General features: G+C 37.4%; 1 protein-coding gene across 1 annotated transcript in view; it reads left to right on the top strand.

Annotated features, from left to right (window-relative positions):
• Lrguk (leucine rich repeats and guanylate kinase domain containing) overlaps window positions 1-24924 on the top strand; it is a 70045-nt gene that overhangs the window by 9852 nt on the left and 35269 nt on the right. Inside the window, exons 4-7 of the mRNA XM_071605869.1 lie at window positions 1689-1789; window positions 5097-5178; window positions 14400-14524; window positions 19060-19203. Of these exons, the coding sequence (XP_071461970.1) occupies window positions 1689-1789; window positions 5097-5178; window positions 14400-14524; window positions 19060-19203 (452 nt within the window). The remainder of the gene's footprint in view (window positions 1-1688; window positions 1790-5096; window positions 5179-14399; window positions 14525-19059; window positions 19204-24924) is intronic.

Raw genomic sequence — 24924 nt, 5'->3', positions numbered from 1 at the left:
AGATATAGTAGATTTGGGGTGGGATCTGAGAATTCGCATTTGGACTAAGCTCCCCTGTGAGACCAGTACTGCTGGTCCTAGATCAGACTTTGAGAACCACTGATGTAGACATGAGGTGCTCCTGCCATCTGGTGGACAAGGAGGTCACTGCACCTAGTAGGGACCTCTCAGCCTGCTTGTGACCAGGGATTATTTCTGCCACAATGATTTTGAAACATTGACTCTCTCCAGAGTAGGACATGTCCTCATCATCTCTTTGTGTATATTTAAGTATTGATGCTGATTCTGCTTTAAGACATATCTCACTGGTAGCATTTACCTGCCCACAAAAAGATCTGCTCCAACAGGAGTCTGGGGCCCAGTAGAAGTTCATAGAGGTGAGACCACTCCTGACATGCATCTGGGCTCAGAATGGACAGGTAGATGCATATCACAGAGCAGTTAGTTACTCCTTAGGTTTCCTCTCACAGGCAGCCTTCCCTGGTTGGTTGATAAATTTCTAACCAAGTGATTATGTCCTAGTGTATCATCTCTCTTAGAACCATTTACATTTAGGGGATGGTTTAGTCCAGAGAAATGAAGTAGAAATTGGTGGATATTTTCTCATTTCAGTGCCCCTTGAGAAGGGAAGATGGCAGGAGGCCCTCTAACACTGCTGCCCATATGCTTCAGGGAAAGGCCTGCTGCCCCATTGTTCTACCCAGTCCCTGTCTCTGCATGTGTCTGTGCCACCTGGTGAAGGGCAGACACACTGCGTGTGGCTTTGGTGTAGAGGTTCCATTCTCTCACTGGGAGCCATCCTCTGAGGGGTTGTAACAGCTCCTTCTGTGCTTCTGAAGGAGAGGGACAGGAGTTGCTGTTCTTGGTACCATTTTCATGTGGAGAAATGAATTACTGGTGTCCACAAGGCCATAACCCTTATTGCGATTCTTCTAGATCTCTTCCTTCTCTAATTCATTCTGCTACCCTGAGTGCATCTGTCACAAAATGGCAGCGAACGGCAAAACAACCAGTATGTTTTATATCTAATTTCCATTAAAGTCTCTATCCACATAGAGTCCTTTACTCTGTATTGAAGTTTGAGGATATCAGCTTGGGAAAAAATGCAAAATTTAGATGTAATTTTGAAACAATCCAGAATAAAAAAATAATAGCAATAATGCTTGAAATAACTTCAAATAATTAATGAGATTTAGGATTAAGTCCAACTAAAACAAAATTGAATTTACAACAAAGAGAGTTTCCTAATTGTGGCATTTCCAATCTTCTGAAAAGACCTAATTCAGTTATTTAGGGGCTAATTATCAAGAGGATTATCTAAGGCTTTAGTTTCTCATTGTTTCCTCAAAGGCTGGAAATTTTTGAAGCACGTAGGCATAAGCAGATTGTGGGAGAATGAGCAGGAACATGCTTGAGGCCTTGGCCATTGGTGGTCCTGGAAGCAGGGAGAATGGAAGAGGTAGACCAGCCCTGGGAAAAAAGGTTAAATTGTTGCTGCATAGAATTTCCACACTTTTTTTTTTTTTAATTTCACACACTCCTGGTTTTACCCATTTCATTCATCTGTAATATTTAAGATGTGCTTACGACGAGCATAATTAAAAAATATTCTCAAGTAACATCACTGTTTTTAATGACTTTTTCTCGTTATTCTCTTGGCTTACTTATTCTGTATCTATTTCCCCCAGATTTGTCTTGTGTGAGTTGCATGCCTTATCTTCTAGAACTTAATGCTTCTCAAAATAAACTGACTTCATTCTTCAATTTCAAGCCACCCAAAAATCTCAAGGTACCCTTTATCAATACACTAATTACATATGTTGCGTGGTTTGCAAAATACATTAAATAAGCAAAATAGCACTGAAATAGAGCATTTGAAAATAATAAGATGTAGGAGTAGTATGTCTGAATTGATATAAAAATGAAATATTTGTGAATCATTTATTTTGCAAAAGGGGGATGGACTATCAAAAAGAGAGTTTTTTAAGGAAGCTTTGCCTAAAACCTAGTGTTCAAAGGACTAACTTACTTCTGTTTTCCTCTTGCCCTTTTTTAGATAATTGTCATTGCATTTCATTATAGCAAGTAAATTTTTTTAATATGAAAAATTTTGTATCTGTACAAATTTCCTTGGGGCTCCAATATCTCCCTGTTTATTTATCCAACATTCACTGTTTTGAAAAAGAATGCTTTCAGACCTTCCTTCTTGTTCTCTGGACTTGCTCTTGCACTTCTAAAGCAGAAATGAACTCTCTGTGGTCTGGGGACAGTTTGCTCTGCCGTAGAGGGGCGTGTTTCCTGCTTCCATGTGTACCCAAGTCACCTGTGGTTCTTGTGAAGATGAGATTCTGACCTGGCAGTTGGGGAGTGGGACCTGAGACAGTGATTTCTAGCCCCCTTCCAGGCACTGCTGATCCACGGACCCTACTTAGATAGAGAGGTCAGAGTGGTGGTTCCCGAACTTTTCTGCCCATTAGAGTCACCTAGGGGAGTTTTAAGAACTACCAAAGCCTGTATCCCCTGCCGCAGACTGTGCTGACAAATTTGGGAGTCATTGCCACAGAACTTGTGATTAATTTTCTTCTATTGAACTTTAGTATTTAATAAAAAAAATCCTAAAAAATGGACATCAGCTACTGCCTTTTTAAATCTATTCATGCTATCTTATTTACAAATTCAATTAGATCTCAAGTGTTCTGAGGCTTGCACAAACACGAAAATGTTCTAAATGAATAATCTTGTCAGTGAGACTCCTTGATTTTCTTCTTTGCTTCATATCACTCCGTTTTTGTCAGTAGTACATTTTCCTGCTTTGAAATTGTAGTTATTCCTAGGGAGCCATTCCTTGGTCCAGATAAGCCACATTAGGTGCGTTTTTAGTACTTAGTATTGAGAACGCGGGTCTTGAGGTCATCGAGAAGTGTGTTTGCAGAGCTGCTTTGGTTCTCCTCAGCTGCCCCACTCACCTTGCTGTGAGCCCAGGGAAATCAATCATGGCAGCACCAGGCTGTTTCTCCGTTCACACCCTACCTTGCCCCCACCCCCCACAAAAGACTCCACAAACCAACAAAAACAAACCATATGCCCCATCTTTAAGGTTCCAACTTCCTTGAGCATTAAGAGCAAACATATTGGTGACTTTAGAGACATGTTTGCCAAGTGCCAGAGTGCCCTGACCAGGGCTATCAACCCTGTGTGAGCTCTGTGCAGACCTGGGAAGGAATGGTTGAGGACTTTCCAGTGTTATCAATGCATCTTCTTATTTAACCCTCCCAAAGAAGCTGTGAGCCAGCTGATTCTGTCCCATTTTATAGATTTGGACATTCAAGTACAGAAAGGTTAAGTATCAGCCATTACTGGGAGGTAGGGAACTGAGATTGAGCTCAAAGCCTGAGATTCCACAGCCCATTTTTTTTTTTTCCTGAAAATCAGGCTTGGGTAGAACTATGTTCCCCCCTCTTGAGAGGATTACTTCTTTTTCATTTCATTTCTATGAGCTTTGTACTACCAAATTGAAAGCATACATTTCCTTTATAAAGAGCAGGGGCTTACACATGTACTCTTTTTGTATTTATAGAATGATTTTGCTTTTAGTAGGTGGAAAAAACCATTAATTTGATTTGATGGGTACTTCCTGTAAGTTCTAGTTTCAGAGCCCTATCATGACCCCTTCAAAGTCTCTCAACAAACCTAACATCATAGGTGCATAGAGGGCATAGTGTTGGCAGATAGTTCTGACAGAGGTGTGTGTGGTTAGATGGCGTGCTACAGCACAAAAGTGAAAGTGTCAAGTGAGGTAAGCCCAGACAATGATGTTTACTTCCAATAATTATATTATTATTAAATAGAAGAAATTATTATAGAAGAATTATTATATAGGTTATTATATAGAAGAAAAAAGTGCACATTGAACTCCATTTACATCATGCGAAGCTTACTTGCCTCATAGTATGCCTTTTATGTATCCGCCATTCTTCTAGGTACAAATTTGTGGTCAGAATTTTAACTTAATGTTTTATTTGCACATTTCTATTCTTTCACACAGCCTACACACTTGTGTTTTATTGACTATAATCCTGTCATTATCTGGTAGTTGATTTAACCAGTTTTCTACTCTTGTATTTGAGTACTAATTTTTCTAGTGTTTAGTATAAAAAAATTTTAGTATGGAAAATATTTAGTATTCAGTGCATTGCTAAAAAAATATTAGTGAAATTGGGGGTGGTATCATGGCTTTAAAGGGCATAAGAACTTTAAGGATAGTACTCATTACATAAATTGCTTGATAGTTTTTCAGAAAATGATTTTAGTCTGCCCAGCAACTTATCAAAGCAATGTTTAAAAGAATTTGGAGTTTATTAAAAATATATATATATAGTCTTTGATGGTAGGTGAATAATTAAACAAAGTTAATGTCATTTTTAGTCTCATACTTTTGTCTTTTTGAGTTGGGGGAGGGGGGGTCCTGGGGTTGGAACCCAGAACCTCTCATGGGAGTCAAGTGTCTGTCACTGAGCTGCACCCCCGGCCCCTAGGCTCATATTTTTGACCAGGAACAACAGATGTTGCTGAAAATGCTTACCTAAAATTGTCAATTTTGAAAAAGGTTGTAGAGTTGAAAGGGCGGCCTGAGGGATGAAGAAAAAAGACTATTCCCGCAATTAGGAGGTGACATGGGAGAATATACTGTCATAGGAAAGAAAGAGGCGAGGGGAAGTGGATATGGTTCACTGGGTGTTGGAGAAGACCAAAGGCACGGTGTCAGGGTGAGCTGAGGGAAGCCTGCAGGAAGACCAAGGAAGTTTGAAACCAATGCTGGACAGAAGAGCGCAGCTGCAGACGTAAAACCTGTGGGTCGTGGGGAGGTGGCCATGAAAGAAGGTCTCTCCCACCTCCTGTCCCTCAGAGTCAACGGAAAAGGACAAGTTTAGGAAACTTAATTGGAGACACCTGAATGTTTTAGCCTTGGTGTTCTTTCAGAAACGTATTCTAACTAGAGCTGTGCAGAAATGACAGAAATACCTTCTCATGCAATTAATTACTGTGGTGAATACGAATGAAAAATGATGGGTAACATGTTCTCTTTTTCTCTCCAGATGGTGGATTTTTCCAGCAATCAAATCTCTGAAATGTGTAATTTGTCGGCATACCATGCTCTCACTAAACTGATTTTGGATAGTATCCTTTGAATGAGTAAAGGGGAAAATTTGGTTAATAGCTACTACTAGCTCCATCAAAGAATGTGGAGCAGATTAGATGGAATAATAGCAGATGTGTAATTTACTAGAGATGTGACTCGTTTCAATGATTAAAACTTGTTATGCACAAAATGAGTAAAGATATTTTATTTACTAAGGAATAAAACTGCAAGTTAGAGCTTTCCAAGAGCATACTTCTGAGAAGTAAGGTAGTCCTTCTGAGGATTGTAGGCTTATTCTTAATTCCCGAGCCAGAGTGAATGAATTTCTTCAAATTTTCTTAAATTTGTGCCCAGTTTTATATAAATTCAGCATTTGAAAATCCAGATATTTTTATAAGGAAAATTACTGGTATTTATTTTACAAGAGAATTCAAATTAGGTTTCCTTTAAATAAAGCAAACCCTTCTAGTTTGTTTGTTTGCAGGGCTGAGGATCAAACCTGGCCTTGAGTATGCTAGGCAAGGGCTCTACCTTTGAGCTATGCCCCCAACCCCTTTAGTATATTTAAATATGCTTTCACTAAACAAAACAAAACAAAACAAAAACAAAGAACCCCTTTTGATTTACAACCAACTTTGGGAGCATACCTCTTGCATGAATCAGGCTCCCATGCAGACAGAACTCATAAAGTTCTAAAGCAACTTCTGGGACCTAACAGGTTAGTTAATTGGAGATCTGTGAGTTTAATGAGCTTGAGTTTCTTCCTGACACCAGAGACCGATGTTCTCTGGGTAATAAGGGAGCAGTGACTTCTCTCTAGGCATCTTTCTACCCACCTGACGTTCTTCAGGACAGAATGGAGCATGAGTTGATTGCCCCTGGGTACCTCATTCCAGGGATATGGCAGCAGCTTGTTTGTATTAAGGCTGAGATTACAGAAGGTATATTTTTTTTGAAAACATATTTTGTAAAGAAACCTTTTATTCATATATCATGGAATGCTAGAGCGTAGTCCCATCCCTTTAGAACTTGTATGTGACAACAAGCAATTAATGGACGTTTAGATGTGCTCTTGACATGAGCATGCTCTCCTGATTGTAGCCTAATAGAGAAATCAAATAGTGATCCAAATGGAATGTTCCATTGACAAATTAGAAATACCCATTAGCAGCATGTCTCCATAAAACCTTAATTTAATGCTTGAGTATCAAATGTATTAAATTTTCAAAGAAAATGAGTCTGACAGCTTAGAAGCCATGTGGTTAAGAAATCCAGTCATCTCAGGCCATATGGAAGTGTGCTTCCCAGGGAGACTAGAGTCAGCATCACCTGCAATGTCTTAGTAGGTTCTTGGGCTCCACCCCAGAATTATACAAACATAGCCTGTATTTGAACAGATGCCCAGACAATTTGAGTGGACACTAAAGCCTGAGAGCATTGGTCTAGAAATCAGCTTCCTTCCTAAACTCCTGCCTTCCAGAAGGGCCTCAGCATCCAGAGCCCCTTCCCAGCCTTCAGGGTACCCAGACATGACAGTGTGGAGTTTGATATGGAAAGCACTGTTTCCCCCCAAATCATTCATTATGTGCAGTCTGGAATTGTCAAAGAAAATAACTTCCTATTATTCTGGAGTCAAAATGGGGAACACATATTAAAGCATGAGAATCTTAAATTTCCATGCAATAAAATTAAAGTATTATGACTCTGTAAATGTCAACTTTCATAAAGAAAGGAGTTAGTTTTTTTTTGTTGTTGTTTTTAACTTTACATCAGAAGTAGCAATCAAGTTTTATCACTGAAACACATCAGCTATATTTATTATATCAGAACCAATCAAAATCCAGAATATGGGCATCTGATTAAAGCATAACATGGCACCATGAGTCACCTGGTTTGAAAAAAAATGCAAAGTAGTCAAAATAAACTACTCTTCATGGACTACTAATGAAATAAACTTAAATATCTTACAGTTTTGAAAAGCTAGTAGGCTGTTTTCTAAACAGTACTCGATTTTATGCCTCTTGTTCTTTCAATAATCATATTGCACATGGTGCAGGTGGTGGGGCTTTATAAGTTTGGACAGTTGAAACTAAAATATGCATTTGGTAAGATTATAGATTAATCTATTTGGAAGGGAAATGAACCAGATTAGATTATTTCTTAAATGACTAAACTACTTTGAGATTAAAAAGATAATTTTGTTTTATGGTAGTACATTTGAAAACTTAGATGAAATGGACAAATGCCCAGAAATTATTTTAAGTCAAAACATTCATTTGGAATTAGAAACCCCAAGTAGTCCTATAGCTATAAAAGTAATTCATTAAAAACGTAATTCTTACAAATTAAAATTAATTAGATTAAAAATCTTCCTACTAAAACATTTCACTATACCCATAATTTTAAGAACAGACCTTCCAATAATGAATAATTTCTTTCAAACATTAAAAATAGAAAGCGTATTCACAATTCATTCTGATGAGGTACGTTGGTCGCCACTCCAGACAAGGAATTACAAGAGAAAGGAAAAGGACAGCCTTATTTCAACTGCGATATAAATGTAGAAATCCTAAACAAATTAGTAGCACCTGAATTTGATAAAGTATTAAAAATGATGATAAGATGTGAACATGAGTTTATCTTAGGAATGTAAGAGTAGTTTAATATTTGAAAATCTATAAATTAACTATATTAGCAGATTAAGGAAAACAAGCCTTATAGTCCTTAAAGAAGCTGAATAGATAAGTAAAATTTAATAAAACACAGCACTTATTCACAATAAAACTCCCAGTAAACTAGTAACAGGGGCTTTTCTTGTTACAAAATGTCTACAAAAATGTTTCAAACTTTATCCTAGTTGGGGGATTGGGGATCCTATGCATTCTTCTTTAAAATCGGGAACAAGGCAAGGATACCCACCATTGCAACTTTTACCCCTTATTGTTTTTGAGGTCTTAGCCAATACCCTAAACCAAGGGAAAGTAATTAGATGTATAAAATTGAGACTGAAAAAAAATAAGTCGTTCTTTGCAAATGACATGTATAGCTACAGAGAATATAAACAAGAGCTTGCACTTGAAATAATAGTTTTGAGAGTTCAGCGAGGTGGCTAGATATGACTTCAATAAACAGAAAACAATCACATTTCTCTTTATCAGAAGCAAGGAATTGGAAAACACAAAGAGACACCACTTATAAGAGCAAAAACATGAATCTTATTAAGGATAAATAAGTGTGGGGGGGTTCATAATAAAACTTTCTTGAAGGGTATTGAAGATTTATAGAGAAATATATCCCATGACCCTGGATAAGAAGATGTGCAAAGATGTAAAATGAATCTTAGAGAAAACAAATTAGATAAGCCTTATTTGCTTTCAAAGGAATGAAACTGAAAACTACTTGACACTGTATTATATCCATTTCATTGGCAAAATTTAAGAAATCTAAAAATACCAAGCAAATGTTGGAGAACAGCGTTCTCCATATCAAACTCTACACTGTCATGTCTGAGTACCCTGAAGGCTGGGAAGGGGCTCTGGATGCTGAGGCCCTTCTGGAAAGCAGGGGATTAGGAAGGAAGCTGATTTCTAGACCAATGCTTCTCAGGCTTTAGTGTCCACTCAAATTGTCTGGGCATCTGTTGAAATAAATACAGGCTATGTTGTACAGAACATGGGGAGCAAGAGGATTTCTTTTTTACCTTGTTAGTAGGTATGACATCTCTGAAAAATAACTTCGTATTATCTCGTAAAGTTGAACATCCAAATTCACTATGACCTAACACTTTCATTCCTCATATGCAAAGTTTAGCATGCACCTGGAGACGTGTGTAAGAATGTCCATACTGATATTGCTCATCAAAGCAAAAATTGGAACAATCCAAATGTTCATTGATAACGGAAAGCAAAAATTATACTGTATTCTCACCATAACATATCATACAGTAGTTACAATGAGTAAAATATACCTCCGTGAAGCAATAAAGATGAATCTTGATAAAAACAAATAAATTTAGGTATGAAACTACAGGGAGGAGGAAAGAGACAATCCAGCATAATGATGATCTCTGCCAGATCCCAGATACAGGATTCAACAGGAACAGTGTGCAGAGGCAGGTTTAAGTTGTTGCTGGTGTTCTACTCTTGGGCTGGGATGAGAGTAGTTTCATGAATGTTCATTTTATGTGTGTGGTTTCAGGTTGAACCGAGGGCCTCAAGCATGCTAGGCAGGTGCTCTACAACTGAGCTACATCCTACCCCCTATTATTTTTGGAAGAATATAAAAGGCCATCCATGGCCAATAATAAATCAAGTACAAAGATTAACTTAATTAGCTTAATTCTATATAAAAATTTAAGAACCCCGAATATCTGAATTAATTTAGTTGAGAATAATGATTAAATCATCAGTTAAACAAGCTAGTAATACTGACAATGTGATTATAGTAGATTATATCAATAACTCAGAGTGAATTGTAAACTCTAAAGGCTCAATTTTAAAATTTAACTTATTTTAGGCTATTTTGTCTTAACTTTTAACTGATGGATAACTGATGATTAATTGACAATCACCCTAAATTGCAAGATAAGAAATTTTGCTAAGGTAAAGTAGATGTACTTATTATTATATAAGGTTACAGTTTATTTTTTTACCTGTAAGCATTGAGTGGTTATTGATTAGGCTGCATTTTAGGATTATGGATCATGGAATTTAAAAAAATGATTCATAGAGATTTAAACCTAGATAGGATTTTAGAGATCATCTAGTGCTTACCATTATTTTATTTATATATTTAATGAAAAAGGAGTCTGAGACTCGTTGAGGGTCAAGGACTTGCCCAGAATCATCTGGTAAATGCTTGAACTGAGATTAGTCTTCAGAACTCAGTTGTTTTTCCCATGTTGCAATCTGCTGAGTAATTATTACTTTTATTGCATAGCCATTTAAATCATACGCATGTTTCATTTCTTAGATTCACTCATTTTTCACTGGTAAGGTGATGTAGATCTTTCAGGATTAGTTTTGATTAAAGCCATCATTGTGGTCTTCTCCACTAAGAGAATTGTGATGGATTTCCTACGTATTTCTCGGTAACTGTTTTCTGTACACCTGAACCATATTTTATGATTGTAGACAAATGAATAAGAGCAAATACTGAACTAGTGAATAATTCATGTCAAGCATTTGAGAAGTACTGACAGACTGCCAAAATGTAAAAATATATTGTTGGGATTTTTCCCTCCTTGTAAAGTTATGCTAAAGTGCCACAGGGTTCTCCACTCGGTTTCCACAAGGATCTAAAATTCCCCTGCAAGAGATTTATTCACAGAATGGCAAAACTTCAGCGCTGGAATGCAATATGATGATTTTGAGTTCCTGGAGTCTCTCTTACCTGATACCATCTTTTAAAATTATAATATACCTAAGAGGATTAGCCCAGTAAGCTAATTCATTGTAATAGTTTAGTGATTTATCAGATTATTCCTTTTCTTATCAGAAACTCCTAAGACCTAAGAAAGAACATGAAAGAATAATGTTAGGAAGAAGGGCAAGTTACATTCTGTGAAGGTTCTTAAAATAAGAAAGCAGGAGATTGAAGAGATAAAGGTGCTCCTGAAAGCAAACTGCCAACCAAGAGCTCTCTAAGGCTCAGTCTGGCATGTCGACTGTTACTGTTGCTGGCAGCCAGGTGTGATGTGACTGTTAGAATAATTAGAGGGGCACTGGAATACCGCTGCTATAAGTACAGTCATACTAAAGTATCCATGGGGGATTGGTTTCAGAACCTGCCTCAGACACCAAGATTTATAGATGCTTGAATCCCTTATGTACAGTGGCCTAGTGTTTGCCTATAGCCTAGGCACATGCACCTGTAATTTTAATTCATCCCTAGAATACTTATAATACTCAATAGTTGTTCTGTATTGTTGAGAATAAAGTAATGAAGGAAGTCTATACTTACAATGTAATTTTGTCTTTATACAATATTTTCAATTCTTGGCTGGTGCAATATGAGGACGTGGACCCTGTGTGTTTGGTGGGCCAGCTGTGCTCTTTACACAACAACCTGACTAATTTCCAGTGCCTGGAGTGAAGAATTGGGAAACTGGAGGAGATAATTTTTCTGAGATGAGCATATTTCTGAGCAGAGATGTTTAGTTAGTGCCTTACTCTTTCTCCCAGGACTGTGAGGGATGGTGGTGAGACCTGCAGGAGCCATGCTGGATTGAAGTAAGACATCTGCATTCCTCTTTCTTTCTATCCTTACAGGACTTACTTGAGAACTTGATAGGGAGCTGGGTGTACCAAGGGAGCTGTGGTATCCTTGAATGTCTGGGAAAATGACTGTGGACCCAGTAAACAAACTTTCAATTCCTAATATCAGGATTCCTGTCTTGTAGTTTTCTGATCCTTGCCTGTTTCCCATGGGACCCTACCCAGTTACTCACAAGCACCTGTATTATTCTGCCTGATTCAGAGCATCTTCATCTTGGTTATAAAAGAGCTACCAGGACACTAGTGCTCCTGAAATAGCTAAAGAAGGTGGCCACTTGAAGTTTCAGAGCCTAGTTTTTGTTGTCAAAGATTACCTCTTTAAAGAGTATTTTATTTCATCCATAGCTGTGTGAGATAGTTTAATTTCCTCTTTCCTATATTTTATATCCATCTTTTGCTATAATTCATATTTACAAAGGTCTGGTCTTTATTCTAGTTTTAGAATAATTATTTGAACAGCACAAAGAAATCAGAAGCAGAAAAGATAGTGTTTGTGAGCACAAATATCTATGTGTGAGAATGTTCTAGTGGGAGCTTCTTGGAAGTCAATCTGAAAATACATACTGACCTCACAGAGCTGGATTTCTGCCCAAAGATTGAATCTGAAACCAGTGAGGAAAACCTAGGAATTTCTGTATATTTAGCAACATATTCTTATCTAGTTTCCTTATTGACCTTTTTCTCTGGCCTAGCTCTTTTTTGATTTAATCCCATCCTTGAATCTCCCATTTCCATGCTATTGGCCAAGAGGTGCAGGACAAGATTCCTTGGCCTCATGTGATTGTAATTTAGTAAATGAGATCAGTGCCTTATAAGTCTGAGGTATGGCTCATTGACATTCTAACATTTGGCCTAATGGCAACTTGATGTCCCCATTTTACAAATGAATAATCTGAGCAGAGCGCAGTGAATTCATAAAACCAGTAAATCCTAGAGTTAGGATAATTCCAAGTCATTCTGAGGCAAAACATGTTTTTATGATATTTATGATCCCTTCCTTCCTATCTACAAAGTTCTCTGTTTTCCAATGGATGGGAGAGGATAGCAAGGGGTTAGAAGTTGAACAGAAAAGGCCTTGAGAAAGATATGGCTTCTCTAGAATGGATACCAAGAAGTGGATGTGCTGTGACGTATTTGCAAGTATGATAGGCATTACCAACTTGCCTGCAGAGTGGCTCTATCATAACAGACCCACTCATCCAGTTATGTAAAATTCTATGTTCCTCAAAATCTTTTATTTTATGATATTTGCTAATCAGATGGTGAAGAATGGCATCTTGGTTTGCATTCTCCTGACTTCAGGTGAAGTAGAACATCTTTTTATATGTTTATTAGTCACTTGGGTATTATTTTCTGGAAATTGCTTGATCATATTCTTTGTCCATATTATATTGAGTTGGTTTGTCCTCTCCCCTCCTAGGTTTGTGGTAATTTTTAATGTATCCTAGGTAGTAGTCTTTTATCTGTTACACATAGTGTGAATTTGCCCCCCCCAGGCTATCCTTTCTACTTGCTTGTATAATTAAAAAGTAATAAAAAAAGAAATAAGAATATGAGGATTATCAAAAATAAAACTTGAGATATCAGTGTAATGTGAATGTTTAAGAGAAAGGAAAATAAAAAACTATGGAATATGGAGTTATATCCTAAAGAATAGGGTTTAGGGCTGGCTCAACAGTAGAGCGCTTGCCTAGCACGTGCAAGGCCCTGGGTTCGATCCTCAGCACCATATAAAATTAATAAATAAAGGTATTTTGTCCAACTACAACTAAAAAATATATTTAAAAAGATTAAGGTTTAGAAAGTAATAGGAAAGCAAAATGGATTTAAAAAAATACACTGCCAAGTAAGAAAGCTCCTGGTACATTCCAGAACAATTGAGAGAATTGGAGAACATGGGAGAAATGGAGAACCCTCAATGGGTTATAATGGAGATGAAATAGGATAAGTAGGTTTTGTGAAGGGTCTTAAATGTCAGTGAGCACTTTGAAATTCGTCCTAAGAGAATTTTTAAATTGAAACAAGATATCCAATCAACATTTTGAAAAAATTAACCTCTGACTACAGTGTGTAGGGGACTTAAAGGCAGGAATGATGAATATAGCAGTAGTGTTGGAGGTGAGTGCTGAAGGTGGGTTCAGTTGGCAGAGGAGTGATTAAAGGCAGGGAATGATGAAAGAGACATTTTAAGGCAAAAATGCCAGGTCTTAGTGATGAATGGGATGTCATGCCGATTATGAATAGCTGAGAACTGGTGATGTCACAGGCTACTTGAGAGGGAACACTGAGCTTAGAGGAGGCAGTGACATTAAATCCTGGAACTGATCAGAGAGACTGAGGACAAAGAGCTGGTGACTTTGAGATTGCAGCTTTAGGGGACTACAAGGAAGGGACACAAGATAAAATGTTAACATTTAGCAATGAGTAATAAATTTAATTGACAGAAGAAAGCCGAGTTTACGCCTCTTTTATTTTAAAGGGAGAAGAGAAACCAATACAAACAGAAAGGGATGCCCCTCTCTGTGCCAGGTGCTAGTCGTTGGGCCACCCATTTGCTACAGAGGGCATGTCCCAGGCTGTCACTCTAGTTACAGAGATGAAAAACCTTGGCACCTGTGCCCTCTTCAGGGCCACCCCATATTCAGAAGTCCTAGCCGGAAGAATGCACATGAGCTTATCCTGGAGATCATTAACCAACCAAGAGAAGACATTGCCAAGGAGGCAGCTCTGAAACTGGGAGTTCTTTTATACCATTTGAATGAGTCACATATGAATGCAAATACTACTGAGCATTTTTTTAACATTTAATTTCATATAGAATGCCATATGAAAAATATATCTCAGGATCTAGTGTTCATCTTATATTGGGCATATAATCTTTATTTCAATTGTTGTCTGATTTTTCTAGTGATGATTTAACACTAATTCTTTTTATCTTCAAAATGCTTTCAATGACATTTTCCTTAAACCGTTGTGATATACAGACAATGAGATAGAGGAAATTAGAGGACTAGATATGTGCAGTAGCCTCACCCACCTTAGTTTGTCCAACAACAGGATCACGACAATTAGTGGCTTAAACTCATTACCCATCAAAATACTTTGTCTGGTAAGTGTCATTCTTTGTAGAAGTAGCAATTAATGCTTAGTAAATCTATGAATTATGACTACTTAGAATTTTTCAAGTAGATAAAGAGCCAGTTCCTTCATGAAATGTCATTGTCTTCTCCTTGTTTGCTTCATTCCATGTTTGGGCTCTGTGTGTGTGTGTGTGTGTGTGTGTATGTGTGTGAGTGTATATGTGCACATGCATGCACTATTGATAATCCTTGAAAATGTAAAATGATTTTCTAATTTGTTAACCAACTTTTTAAAAAGATTTACTTTATATACCGGGAAAGAAAGATATCTTTTATCAGTTATGAAAAAGTATTTAACAGTATTTTATTTGGGAAAATAATATTAAACCTTATTTAAGCATAGTAGTTATTGTGGTTCACACTTTATTGCCTTCAAATGAACCGTACGATGTTTCTAGGCATTGAACTTTGGTTGTCCTTTTATATTAGTACATTCTAGTCTCTCATTCTAGAAAATCAGAAATCATGCTGACAATAACAGAACAATTCCAACCAGAATGTTCAATTTGATTGGTTTTTCCCATGGAGAGCATCCTTTTTAAGCCATATGACATGCAGTGTGACTATGATTCAGTGAAAATAGAGGTCATTTACCAAAAACATTAGCAGGATCATGGTGGTCCCAGAGATATACATGATATCTTAAAAATAACACTATAGCTCACGAATGTGGGGTGCCCATAATACTGTTTGTTGGCATATCCAGATTTCTTTTGCTTCCTTTCCTCCTCCCTCCTACCCTTAGATGGTTTTGCTGTTCTTTGTTACATGTGTCACAGGGTGGGCAGGAAGCATTTCCAGCTGTGGAGCTTGTAGCTTATCAATTTTGTATGTGAACTGTCCCACAGGAGGATGTTGAACTGTTGTCTGAAATGACATCTTGGGCTATCTGCAGATTTTTGACATATGAGATATACTATTCCTGTCTTATTAACCACAGATCACTGAAGGTTGCCTTTGTGAAAACTTCCCTTGCCCTGAGCTTAGAGCATCTCCATAGTGAGTTAGGTGAGGGTAAAGTACTAACATTCTAGAATCAGACAAAAGGTTTAATAATTTACCTGGGACTTCATGTTTTCTGCCTACTAGGGTTTGTTCACAAAGCATATGAAAATGAATTTGATAAATGGTATTGAAAATTTTAAATTCAAAAAGAAAGTCATGTTTTAAAGTTATGATCATCTGAAGGATTATTAGCAATATTGTACTACTCATTTCCTAGATTCTTAGAATCTTTTCCTTTTCTATGCATATCTCGTCTGCATTAACATTCCCACTATTTTTAAGTGGAACTTTAAGTGGAAAGAGATATGGAAGGAAATGAGAATTGAATCCATTATTGAGAATGACACACAACACTTTCATCCTCAGAGTTTGATTCATTAACTACATAAATAATCCATGTTGACAGGTCTGTCTCAACCAGTTTTTAGAAAAAGCATGAAGTATTTATATTTTTCTGCAAATAGATCAATCCAACTCCAGCTCCCATCACCCAAAATGAGCTACAAAATATACAACATGCTATCTTTTATTGTCCTTAAAATTTTTGAGAATAAGAAGGTTTACTTTTTCTATTTTTAAAAAGTTTTATACCATATGGGGCTGGGGTTGTGGCTTAGTGGTAGAGCATTCACCTTGCTGTGCAAAGCCCTGGGTTCAATCCTCAACACCACATAAAAATAAATAAAATAGAAGTATTGTGTCCAACTGCAACTAAAAAATAAATATTTAAAAATAGATTTATACCATAAAATGACACATATTTACTTCTACCATTTTTAATGCTTTTGTTTTTAATTTATGGAATCAGAAAAACAGTTGCTTTTGTTACTATTGAATTCATTTTACAGTTTAGACCTAATTCTCAACCTTCGACTTTTCTGATAAATGTAAAAGTTGAAAAGTGGAAAATGTGGTTCGCTAATGGGCTGTTCTGTCACCCAGCTTTTCCTAGCAAGTAATGACAGCACATTCCACACTTAAGAGCCACTTGGTTTTTCCCTCCCAAATCGATAGACTAAGAATGTTTTTTACTTATTTAAGAAGATAGCTTTTCTCTAAAAGTGTTATCTTTGCTAATCATCACAAAACAAGCAGGAAGAACCATCCATGCAGAAGTTGCTGTCCCTTTCTAGTGGGAAGGTCAGTTTTTCAGTGGTGGGTAAAGGCTTTGACTAGCTGACGCTCACTTCAGAAATTTTGCAATTCTGAAATTTTCTCAGTTCTGGTTTCTTTTATGACCACAGGCTATCTAATTAAATTTTTCTATGCATCACTCTGCTCATATCATCTACCACTTTGAAAGCCATCAGAGACACTGGGAAGAAGAATTACGGTCTATCTAACATATCGAAAGCTCTTCAAAGTTCTTTGGGGGAAAATGCATTGTATATAAATTTGATGTGTGGGCATTTTTTGAATAGGATATTGAGGTCTTATTTCAATACATTAAATTTATATGGATATGATACTAAGCTTAGTTTTTTTCTTTCCTTTTTCTATTATGCTTTTTATAACTTTTTTGAAGTGTGAACAGAAGGAAATTTGATTTCATTTTGGCAAATGGGATTATGAATATTTTTTTCCTTTCCATTATTGCATTTTTAAAACATAAAAATAAAAAGAATAGTATAATAAGCCCTCATGCACTTTAACAGCTTTATAGATTATTAACATCCTATTAACATGTTTTAAGGAGTCATAGAATTACATTAATGAACACAAATCCAACTCATTATTGAAGTGAAGTTTTATGAAAAATAGGATGACAATGAGCTTTTGCTATTAAATGTACCAGGAAACCCATACTAGTGAAAATATCGTAGGTGGAAAAAAATGCAGAGAACTTGTAGAGAGGCCACCTAGAGAAAAGGAAATCACATGGCAGAGTCCCTGGGACTAAAAAGAAAGAAAACCTAACCATCCCAGGATCCCAGCTGAGTCAAGTCCCAACCAATATGCCAGATGAATGCAGCAAGCCCAGCAGAAGAACCACTAGAATTTCATTTTTTAAATGCTCATTAAAAGTTTTGAAAGTTTAAGGATGGGTACAGTAGGTCATCCACTGAACCTCAAAATTACTCTTTATTATAATTTTCAACTCAAACTAAAGTTTTAATTTTACTTTATTATACTATTTCTTATACCTAAAGGCTAAGGAAGTCAAGAAACAAAGAATGTGTTGGAAAACATACAAGAAAATACAATTATTATTTTTTGGGGTTGGAATACCAGGGATTGAACTTGGGGGCACTAGATCACTGAGTCACACCCCAACCCTATTTTGTATTTTATTTAGAGACAAGGTCTCACTGAGTTGCTTAGCACCTCACTTTTTGCTGAGGCTCGCTTTAAACTCACGATCCTCCTGTCTCAGCCTCCCAAGCCTCTGGGATTACAGACAGGTGTGTGCCACTGCACCCAGCAAGAAAATAGAATTATTTTTATCCCTCTTGTTATTATGAGTACATGGAGGTTGGGAAAGAAAATATTTGAGTATGAAATCTTTGTTATAGTCTGACTGAGAAGATACTCATGTGTGAATTATTGAAGAACTTAGTTTGTTACCTGTCATTGCATAACAGGCCACCTCAATTGTAATGACTTGGAGAAATAATTTTGATTAGCTAATAGTTCCCTGGTCTGAGCTGGGTTCTGCAGGGTGGTTCTTCTGCTGGGCTTGCTGCATTCACCTGGCATATTGGTTGGGACTTGACTCAGCTGGGATGCTAGGATGGTTAGGTTTTCTTTCTTTTTAGTCCCAGGGACTCTGCCATGTGATTTCCTTTTCTCTAGGTGGCCTGTCTTCAAGTCCTCTGCAATAGAGTAGCTGGATATCTCAGAGCTCCCCCAAAACCCAAAGCAAAGCTTTCCAGCCTTCTAAGTCTTAAGCTTGAAACTAGCACACTTTTGTCATACTCTTTTGGCTATGAGAAGTTATAGGCCAGCCTAGATTTAAGAAAAGGGAATTGTACACAGTATGAATTACTAGAGACAAGATTCACTGGAGGCCACCAAAGCAGCACACTACCATTGCCTTTGTGGTCTGATGTTATTATATTTAGAGTATTTCTGAAAACAAAGTATACGTGGGACTTATAATATTCTAGTGGTTTATTGTGATAGGTTGAAAGAATTGTATTTAGTTTGTATTTATCTCGATGAGACACTGGGAAGATGGAGTTATACTGCCATTAGGCTTAAGCTGTGCAATGTTACAAGCTCATATTACCCACCTTTTGTCTTTCCTATTGATTGAATACTCATCTTTAAAATGAAGATGATATATTCCAATCTTTCAGTTGAAAAACTAGGATTACTCTCTGGGGTGTTTCAAAGAGTAAATGATGAAAATATGTATGTGGTGCAAAGAATGACTTCCTTCCTTTCTTTCTTTTTTTTTTTAAAGAAGATTCGGGGAAGTATCCAAAATAAAAATTTGCTATTACAACTTTTCTTATGAGACGAATTTAAAATATTACATATATTTTGTTCATTTTAGAGCAATAACTGCATTGAGACCATCACGGGTTTAGAGAATCTGAAAGCCCTGCAGAACCTAGATCTGTCCCATAATCAGATATGCAGCCTCCAAGGCCTACAGAATCATGACCTCCTGGAAGTGATCAACCTGGAGGATAATAAGGTAAGGTGCTCCCAAGTCTTGGTGTCTGCATCTACCTAAGAAGACACATTAGAGAGTTAACACATACACCCTTTATTTATCTAGGTGGCCTGTCTTCAAGTTCTCTGCAATAGAGTAGCTGGAATTTTTACATATCTCAGGGCTGTCACATGAAATGACCTGTCACATGAAATGCCAGTTTAGAAATGTTATTCTAGCAAATTTATTAGAGCAGTAGTTCCAGAAGCACTGTTTTTTAAAATAAATATTTACAGTTCATGAGTTTTGAAAAGTTGATGCTTACTAATTGCACTGTTTTAAAGGTTTAAACTGCAATTATGTGTGTATAATTTTCTGGAGTAAATGTGCTCATGCAAAATTTTGTGTAGAAAGATGGCATTAGAAATATCTGAACTGTCAGATCAAGGGGAGTGGAATATGAGACTAGCCTCAGGCTGGTATTACTCTTGCCTACATTCAAAGAGAAGACTGTGCCAGTATTGATGTCAGAGGAGGGGCTTGGGAGATGTTGGCTGTTATGGTTTGGATGTGAGGTATCCCACAAAAGCTCCCGTGTGAGACCGTGCAAGAAAGTTCAGAGGAGAAATGATTGGGTTGTGAGAGTTTTAACCCAATCAGTGAATTAATCCTCTGATAGGGATTAAGTGAGTGGTAACTGAAGAGGTTTTGTGTGGCTAGAGGAGGTGGGAATTGGAGATGTCCCTATATAATTTGCATCTGGAGAGTGGAGTCTCTCTCTCTCTCTGCTTCTGGAACATCATGTGAGATGCTACCCTTTGCCACACTCTTCTACCATGATGCCTGCCTCATCTTGAGCTCTGAGGAATGGAGCCAGCTGTCTGTGGACTGGGACCTCTGAAACTGTGAACCCTTAAATAACTCTTTCTTCCTCTACAGTAGATCTGGTCGGGTCTTTCAGTTGCAGCAGTTTTTGAAAAAGCTGACCAAAACATTGGCCAAAGCGTGTAACATTCTGGTTTGATAGGAGGAATAAATTCAAAAGATCTATTGCACAGCATAGTTACTAAAATTAATAATAATATATCATATTTTTGAAAAATGCCAAGATGGTAGATTTTAAATGTTTCTACCATAAAATAATAACTTGGTGAAGTAATACATATGTTAATCAGCTAGATTTAGCCATTTGACAATTTATATATATTTCAAAACATCATGTTACACATGATGGATACATATAATTTTATAAAAAACTTTAAAAATGTGAACACCCCAGGAAAGGGACAAAAAAAAAATAAATGTAGAGAAGAGGCATGGAAAGTGACTTCTTATATCCTGTTGGCAACAATAGGGTATGATCCTAATCTGTATAATGGGTTGAGAATTGGGCATATTCAAATTTTGAAATCTGGTTTAAGATATATTGCAAAAATTATATAAGCTGATTTTCACTCTTAATTGCATTTTATTTTTAATAAAGCATTTGCACTTCTAGTCGTGATCTATTAAGTTGGCACCTGTAGCCAACTTCATAAGCAATGAGATCTCTATAAAGTGATTTTATTCATATTGAGTACTTCATTTATTTCTTCTTCCTCTCTCTGTCTCTCTCTCTCTCTCTCTTTTGTACCAGGGATTGAACCCAGGGGTGCTTAATGACTGAGCCACATCCCCATCCCTTTTTTTCATATTTTATTTAGAGACAGGGTCTCACTGAGCTGCTTAGGGTCTCGCTAAATTGCTGCGGCTGGCTTTGAACTCTCAATCCTTCTACCTCAGCCTCCTAAGCCACTTGGATTACAGGCATGTGCCACCATGCCCAACTTGTTTATTTCTTCTTGAGAATGAAAAGTTGGTCAAAGCTTGAGACAGTCTGTGCTCAGTGGAGCAATGTGTGACGCTGTGGAGACTTGCTCTGTCTTGCTGGGATGCTGTTTATCAGTTAGGTCTGACCCTTTTTCTGACAAATTTACATCATCTGTTAAGTTGCTAAAAGTCAAAGTTAGTTATTAAAGTCTGAGAATAAGTGAATTTTTAATCATAGAAAAACTGTTCATCTTCATCTCACTTGATTTGTATATCAAGTTGTTTTGATCACTTCTCAATTGTAGTGGATGAACTTTGTTCATTGCACTGTGTTTCTTAGGACATCAGCATGATCTCTATTTCATGTTATTTTTTTCCTTTTTACACAATTACCATTGAAGGCTGGTTTTTTTTTTTTTTTTAAATTCCTGCTTAAAATGGTTCTCACATATAGCCGGGGGTGTTGAAAAGTTGGAATAAGCTCATTATATGTCAACTCGGGGCATCTCATGATTTAGGAAAAGGAGCAATGGTAATGATAGTAAAAATTACAGTCATAAAATTATCTAGACATATCTGCTGAGTACTTATACACCAGGCACTAGTCTAAGCACTTTACATATCTCATTTAATCCTTATTACAGCCCTATTATTATTGTTGTTTTGTAGATGAAGAAACTAGGGCACAGAAAAATTAAGTAATTTGCCCAAAGTTCTATATAGCAAAAAGCAGAACCAGGACTCAAGTAGAGAATGCTTTGCCTCCTGAGTCAATGTGCTTACTCTCTGCAAGATAACACAGCAAATGAAATGCCAATGCCCCCCCTCCTTTCAGAACTAGGTGTGGTGTAATGCCAGAGAATAGTGCTTTTTTCTAGAAATACAATGTGAGCCACAGAAGTGAGTCATGGATATCATTTAAAATTCTCTAGTAGTCACAATAAATGGAAAAAAGAAACAGGTGAAATTAACTTTAATGATATATTTTACTTAATATATCCAAAATATGATATTTTTAGCACATAATCTACATAAAAATTATCAATGAGTTATTTTGCCTTCTGTTGTCTCATACTGAGTTTTGACATTGGGTATATGTTCTATGCTTAGATGACATCTCAGTTCACTCTGGCTGTAATGCAAGTGCTAAGTACTACATGAGGCTAGTGACTACCATATTGGGGAATGCAAGTCTGCAGACACCTCTCAAACAGTATATAGTTCTCTTCCATTTCAAGAGACTTTTCACATTACATTCAGAACAGTTTAAAGAAAAAAGAGCTATCCTCAAGCAAAGACAGGAGTTTATAATTTTCAAGTGTTAAAGAGATTCTATTAAAAAGAAAAGTGGCTACATGTCCCAAAAGGAGCTCCTTTGGTAACAACTGGGTCCTTGACAATAACAGGATTACCCGGCTCCCCACTGGGTAGGTTGGGGAGCAACAGATGGTACTTTGAAACATTTGCTGAGCCATCTGAAGAGTTCCTCAGAGATTTCTCCAGGACAACTGAGAATTCTATGTATCAGGGATGGAAAATTTATCATGTAAAAGAAACACAGCAGAGTTTCTGCTTCTCATCTGATTATTTTGGGGTTAGGAGCACAGTTTTGATGGGAAGGACTTGGATCAAGGTTGTTTCCTTGTTTGGCCATTGAAACGTGGTAGCTCCTACCCAGCTTCATTTGAATTACTGTCCTTGACACCTGTTTACTGTCTGCTGGTGACATGCATGGGGACCTCTGTCACCATCCATGCTGCAGACCTTGTTAGATTTTAAACCATGTCTAGCATTTAAAACCTAGCCAAATCTGTTAACTCTATCAGGTAGCCCCTGACCTTTCTTCCAGCAGTGAGACGCTGCTCTGGAGTGACTTAGAGAATCCTGGGGTACTTCCCTGAGTCTTAGTGTGGCCGTTTCACATGGTTTATCCCAAATATTTTTTCTTCTGAGTCTTTGTAAGGATTAACAAGATAATTCTCATAAAGCAATACAAGCAAGGAAAGAACTGTGATCCTAAGTAACAGTGGTACTCCCTCAAGCTCTTAGTCTTTGTTGTTTGAGTGTCCTGGCCTTTCTCCCAGAATGAGAAGACCACAATTTTACCTTTTATTTTTGTGACACCTCAAACAGATTAGAAGTTCTTCATGGAAGATTTCTTGCTTCTTGTTGTTCGGAGATGCATACCATTTGTCTCAGGCAAGCAATGCTCAAATCTTCATTGGTTCCTGGCTCATGTTTCTGTTTATGTCTGTGGACAAAAGGAGTTTGGGGGATTGAACACAGTCTGGTTCCTAAGTCAACTTGGTCTCTCCTGTGATTTACATTTGTTAGACCTGAGAAGAGAGGGGTTGGACTCCTTGGGGTCCTTGGGGCCTCCAGGGACTGACAACATTGGTGCAGTCACCTGAGCTGGGTATAGGAGATGCAGGCATGATCAGATCTGCTGCTAAATTCAGTTCCCATTCCACCTGGCCAAGGAACTCCTGCCACGGGATGCAAACAGGAAGGAGGCCTGTTTCGGAGGCCTTTGGCCTCTTTAGATTCAGGAGGGTTGGCCAGGTCTAGGTAACCTGAGCTTCCATATACTTCCAAGACAATAGAAACTGTCCCAGTGTCTCTCTCTCCTGGTGGCTGTGGCATAAAGCCCTGAGAGGGACACACTTGGAATCCAATCCTGATCTGCTTCATCACTTTGGCAAATACTTTTTTGAGCTTTCAGATCAAGGCCAACCCCTTCCCTCTCTGCCCATGGCCCCATACCTAGTGCCTACCTCATGGTGGTGAGTTTGGCGCCATGGAGTTGGAGTCAGCTTGCTGTAGCCAGCAGTTCAGGACTGAGGCCTGTTGTGGCCTTTTTGCATCACTGGGCATGGAGAGAGCATCCTAGGGGCAGCGTGTGGAGTGAGACGCTCTTGCAGAAGAGGGTGGGAATTCCCAGTTGCTGGCGTTTCCTTCCGATCTTCATACAGACCAAGCTCACTTCCACTTCAGGGGCTTTGCATATCTGGCATCTCCACTAGGAGTTTTCCCCAAAATTTCAAAACAGTTTACATGTTTGTTTAATGTTGGCTTCTGTCAAACCCTCAGAAACATTCTCTGACCATCTCAGGCCTCTCCAGCTCGCCGGCCCTATTTTCTGTCTTTATTTCTCACTAGTCCTTATTTCTGTCTGAGATTATAGCGTATCATGTATTCTGTTGTTACATCTTGAAGAGTTTTTGTCTTTCCCACTATACTGTTAGCTTCATGAGCTCAGGGATTTTATCTTGTTCACTTTGTGCAATGTCTGGTTCGTAGATGGCACTGAAGAGTATTTGTTGACTGAATGCAGGGCTCTCAGGAGCCCTCAAGAGCGCTCAGATTTGCCTCTCGCCTCGCAAGTGCTTGGTTGGCGTTTAAGGTGCATGTGATGAGATTCTAGAGTGATTGTGGATAAAAAAAAAAAGGCATTTCAAAAAATCTGATTTAATAGTAAAGATATTTTACCGAATGGATATGATACATCAGGATTTACCAAGTCATTCACTCCCTGAAATTTGTTATGTCTGTAATTTGCTATTAAACATAATGTTATAGTGTGTATTCCTTATGTGCATATTTTATTATGAGGATAAATTCTTGGAATTCCTGGGTATGGGCATTTAAAATACTCTTGATGGGCTGGGGTTGTGGCTCAGTAGTACCATACTTGTCTGGCATGTGTGAGGCTCTGAGTTCAATCCTCAGCACCACATAAAAACAAATAAATAAATAAAGGTATTGTGTCCATCAACAATTAACTAAATAAATAAATAAATAAAATACGATTGATATATTTTCTGAAGGTTCATACTAATTAAGACCCTCTGCTGTTTGAGCAACTAATAAATTTCTGATGTTTAAAATAAATAAATAAATAAATAAATAAAGTTACCAAATTATAGTGACCAAAAAAAAAAAAATCAAGATCAT

Source organism: Marmota flaviventris, chromosome 1 (assembly GCF_047511675.1).
Source record: "Marmota flaviventris isolate mMarFla1 chromosome 1, mMarFla1.hap1, whole genome shotgun sequence".
In the NCBI taxonomy this organism is placed as follows: domain Eukaryota; kingdom Metazoa; phylum Chordata; class Mammalia; order Rodentia; family Sciuridae; genus Marmota; species Marmota flaviventris.
This window is presented reverse-complemented; position numbering and strand designations above follow the sequence as displayed.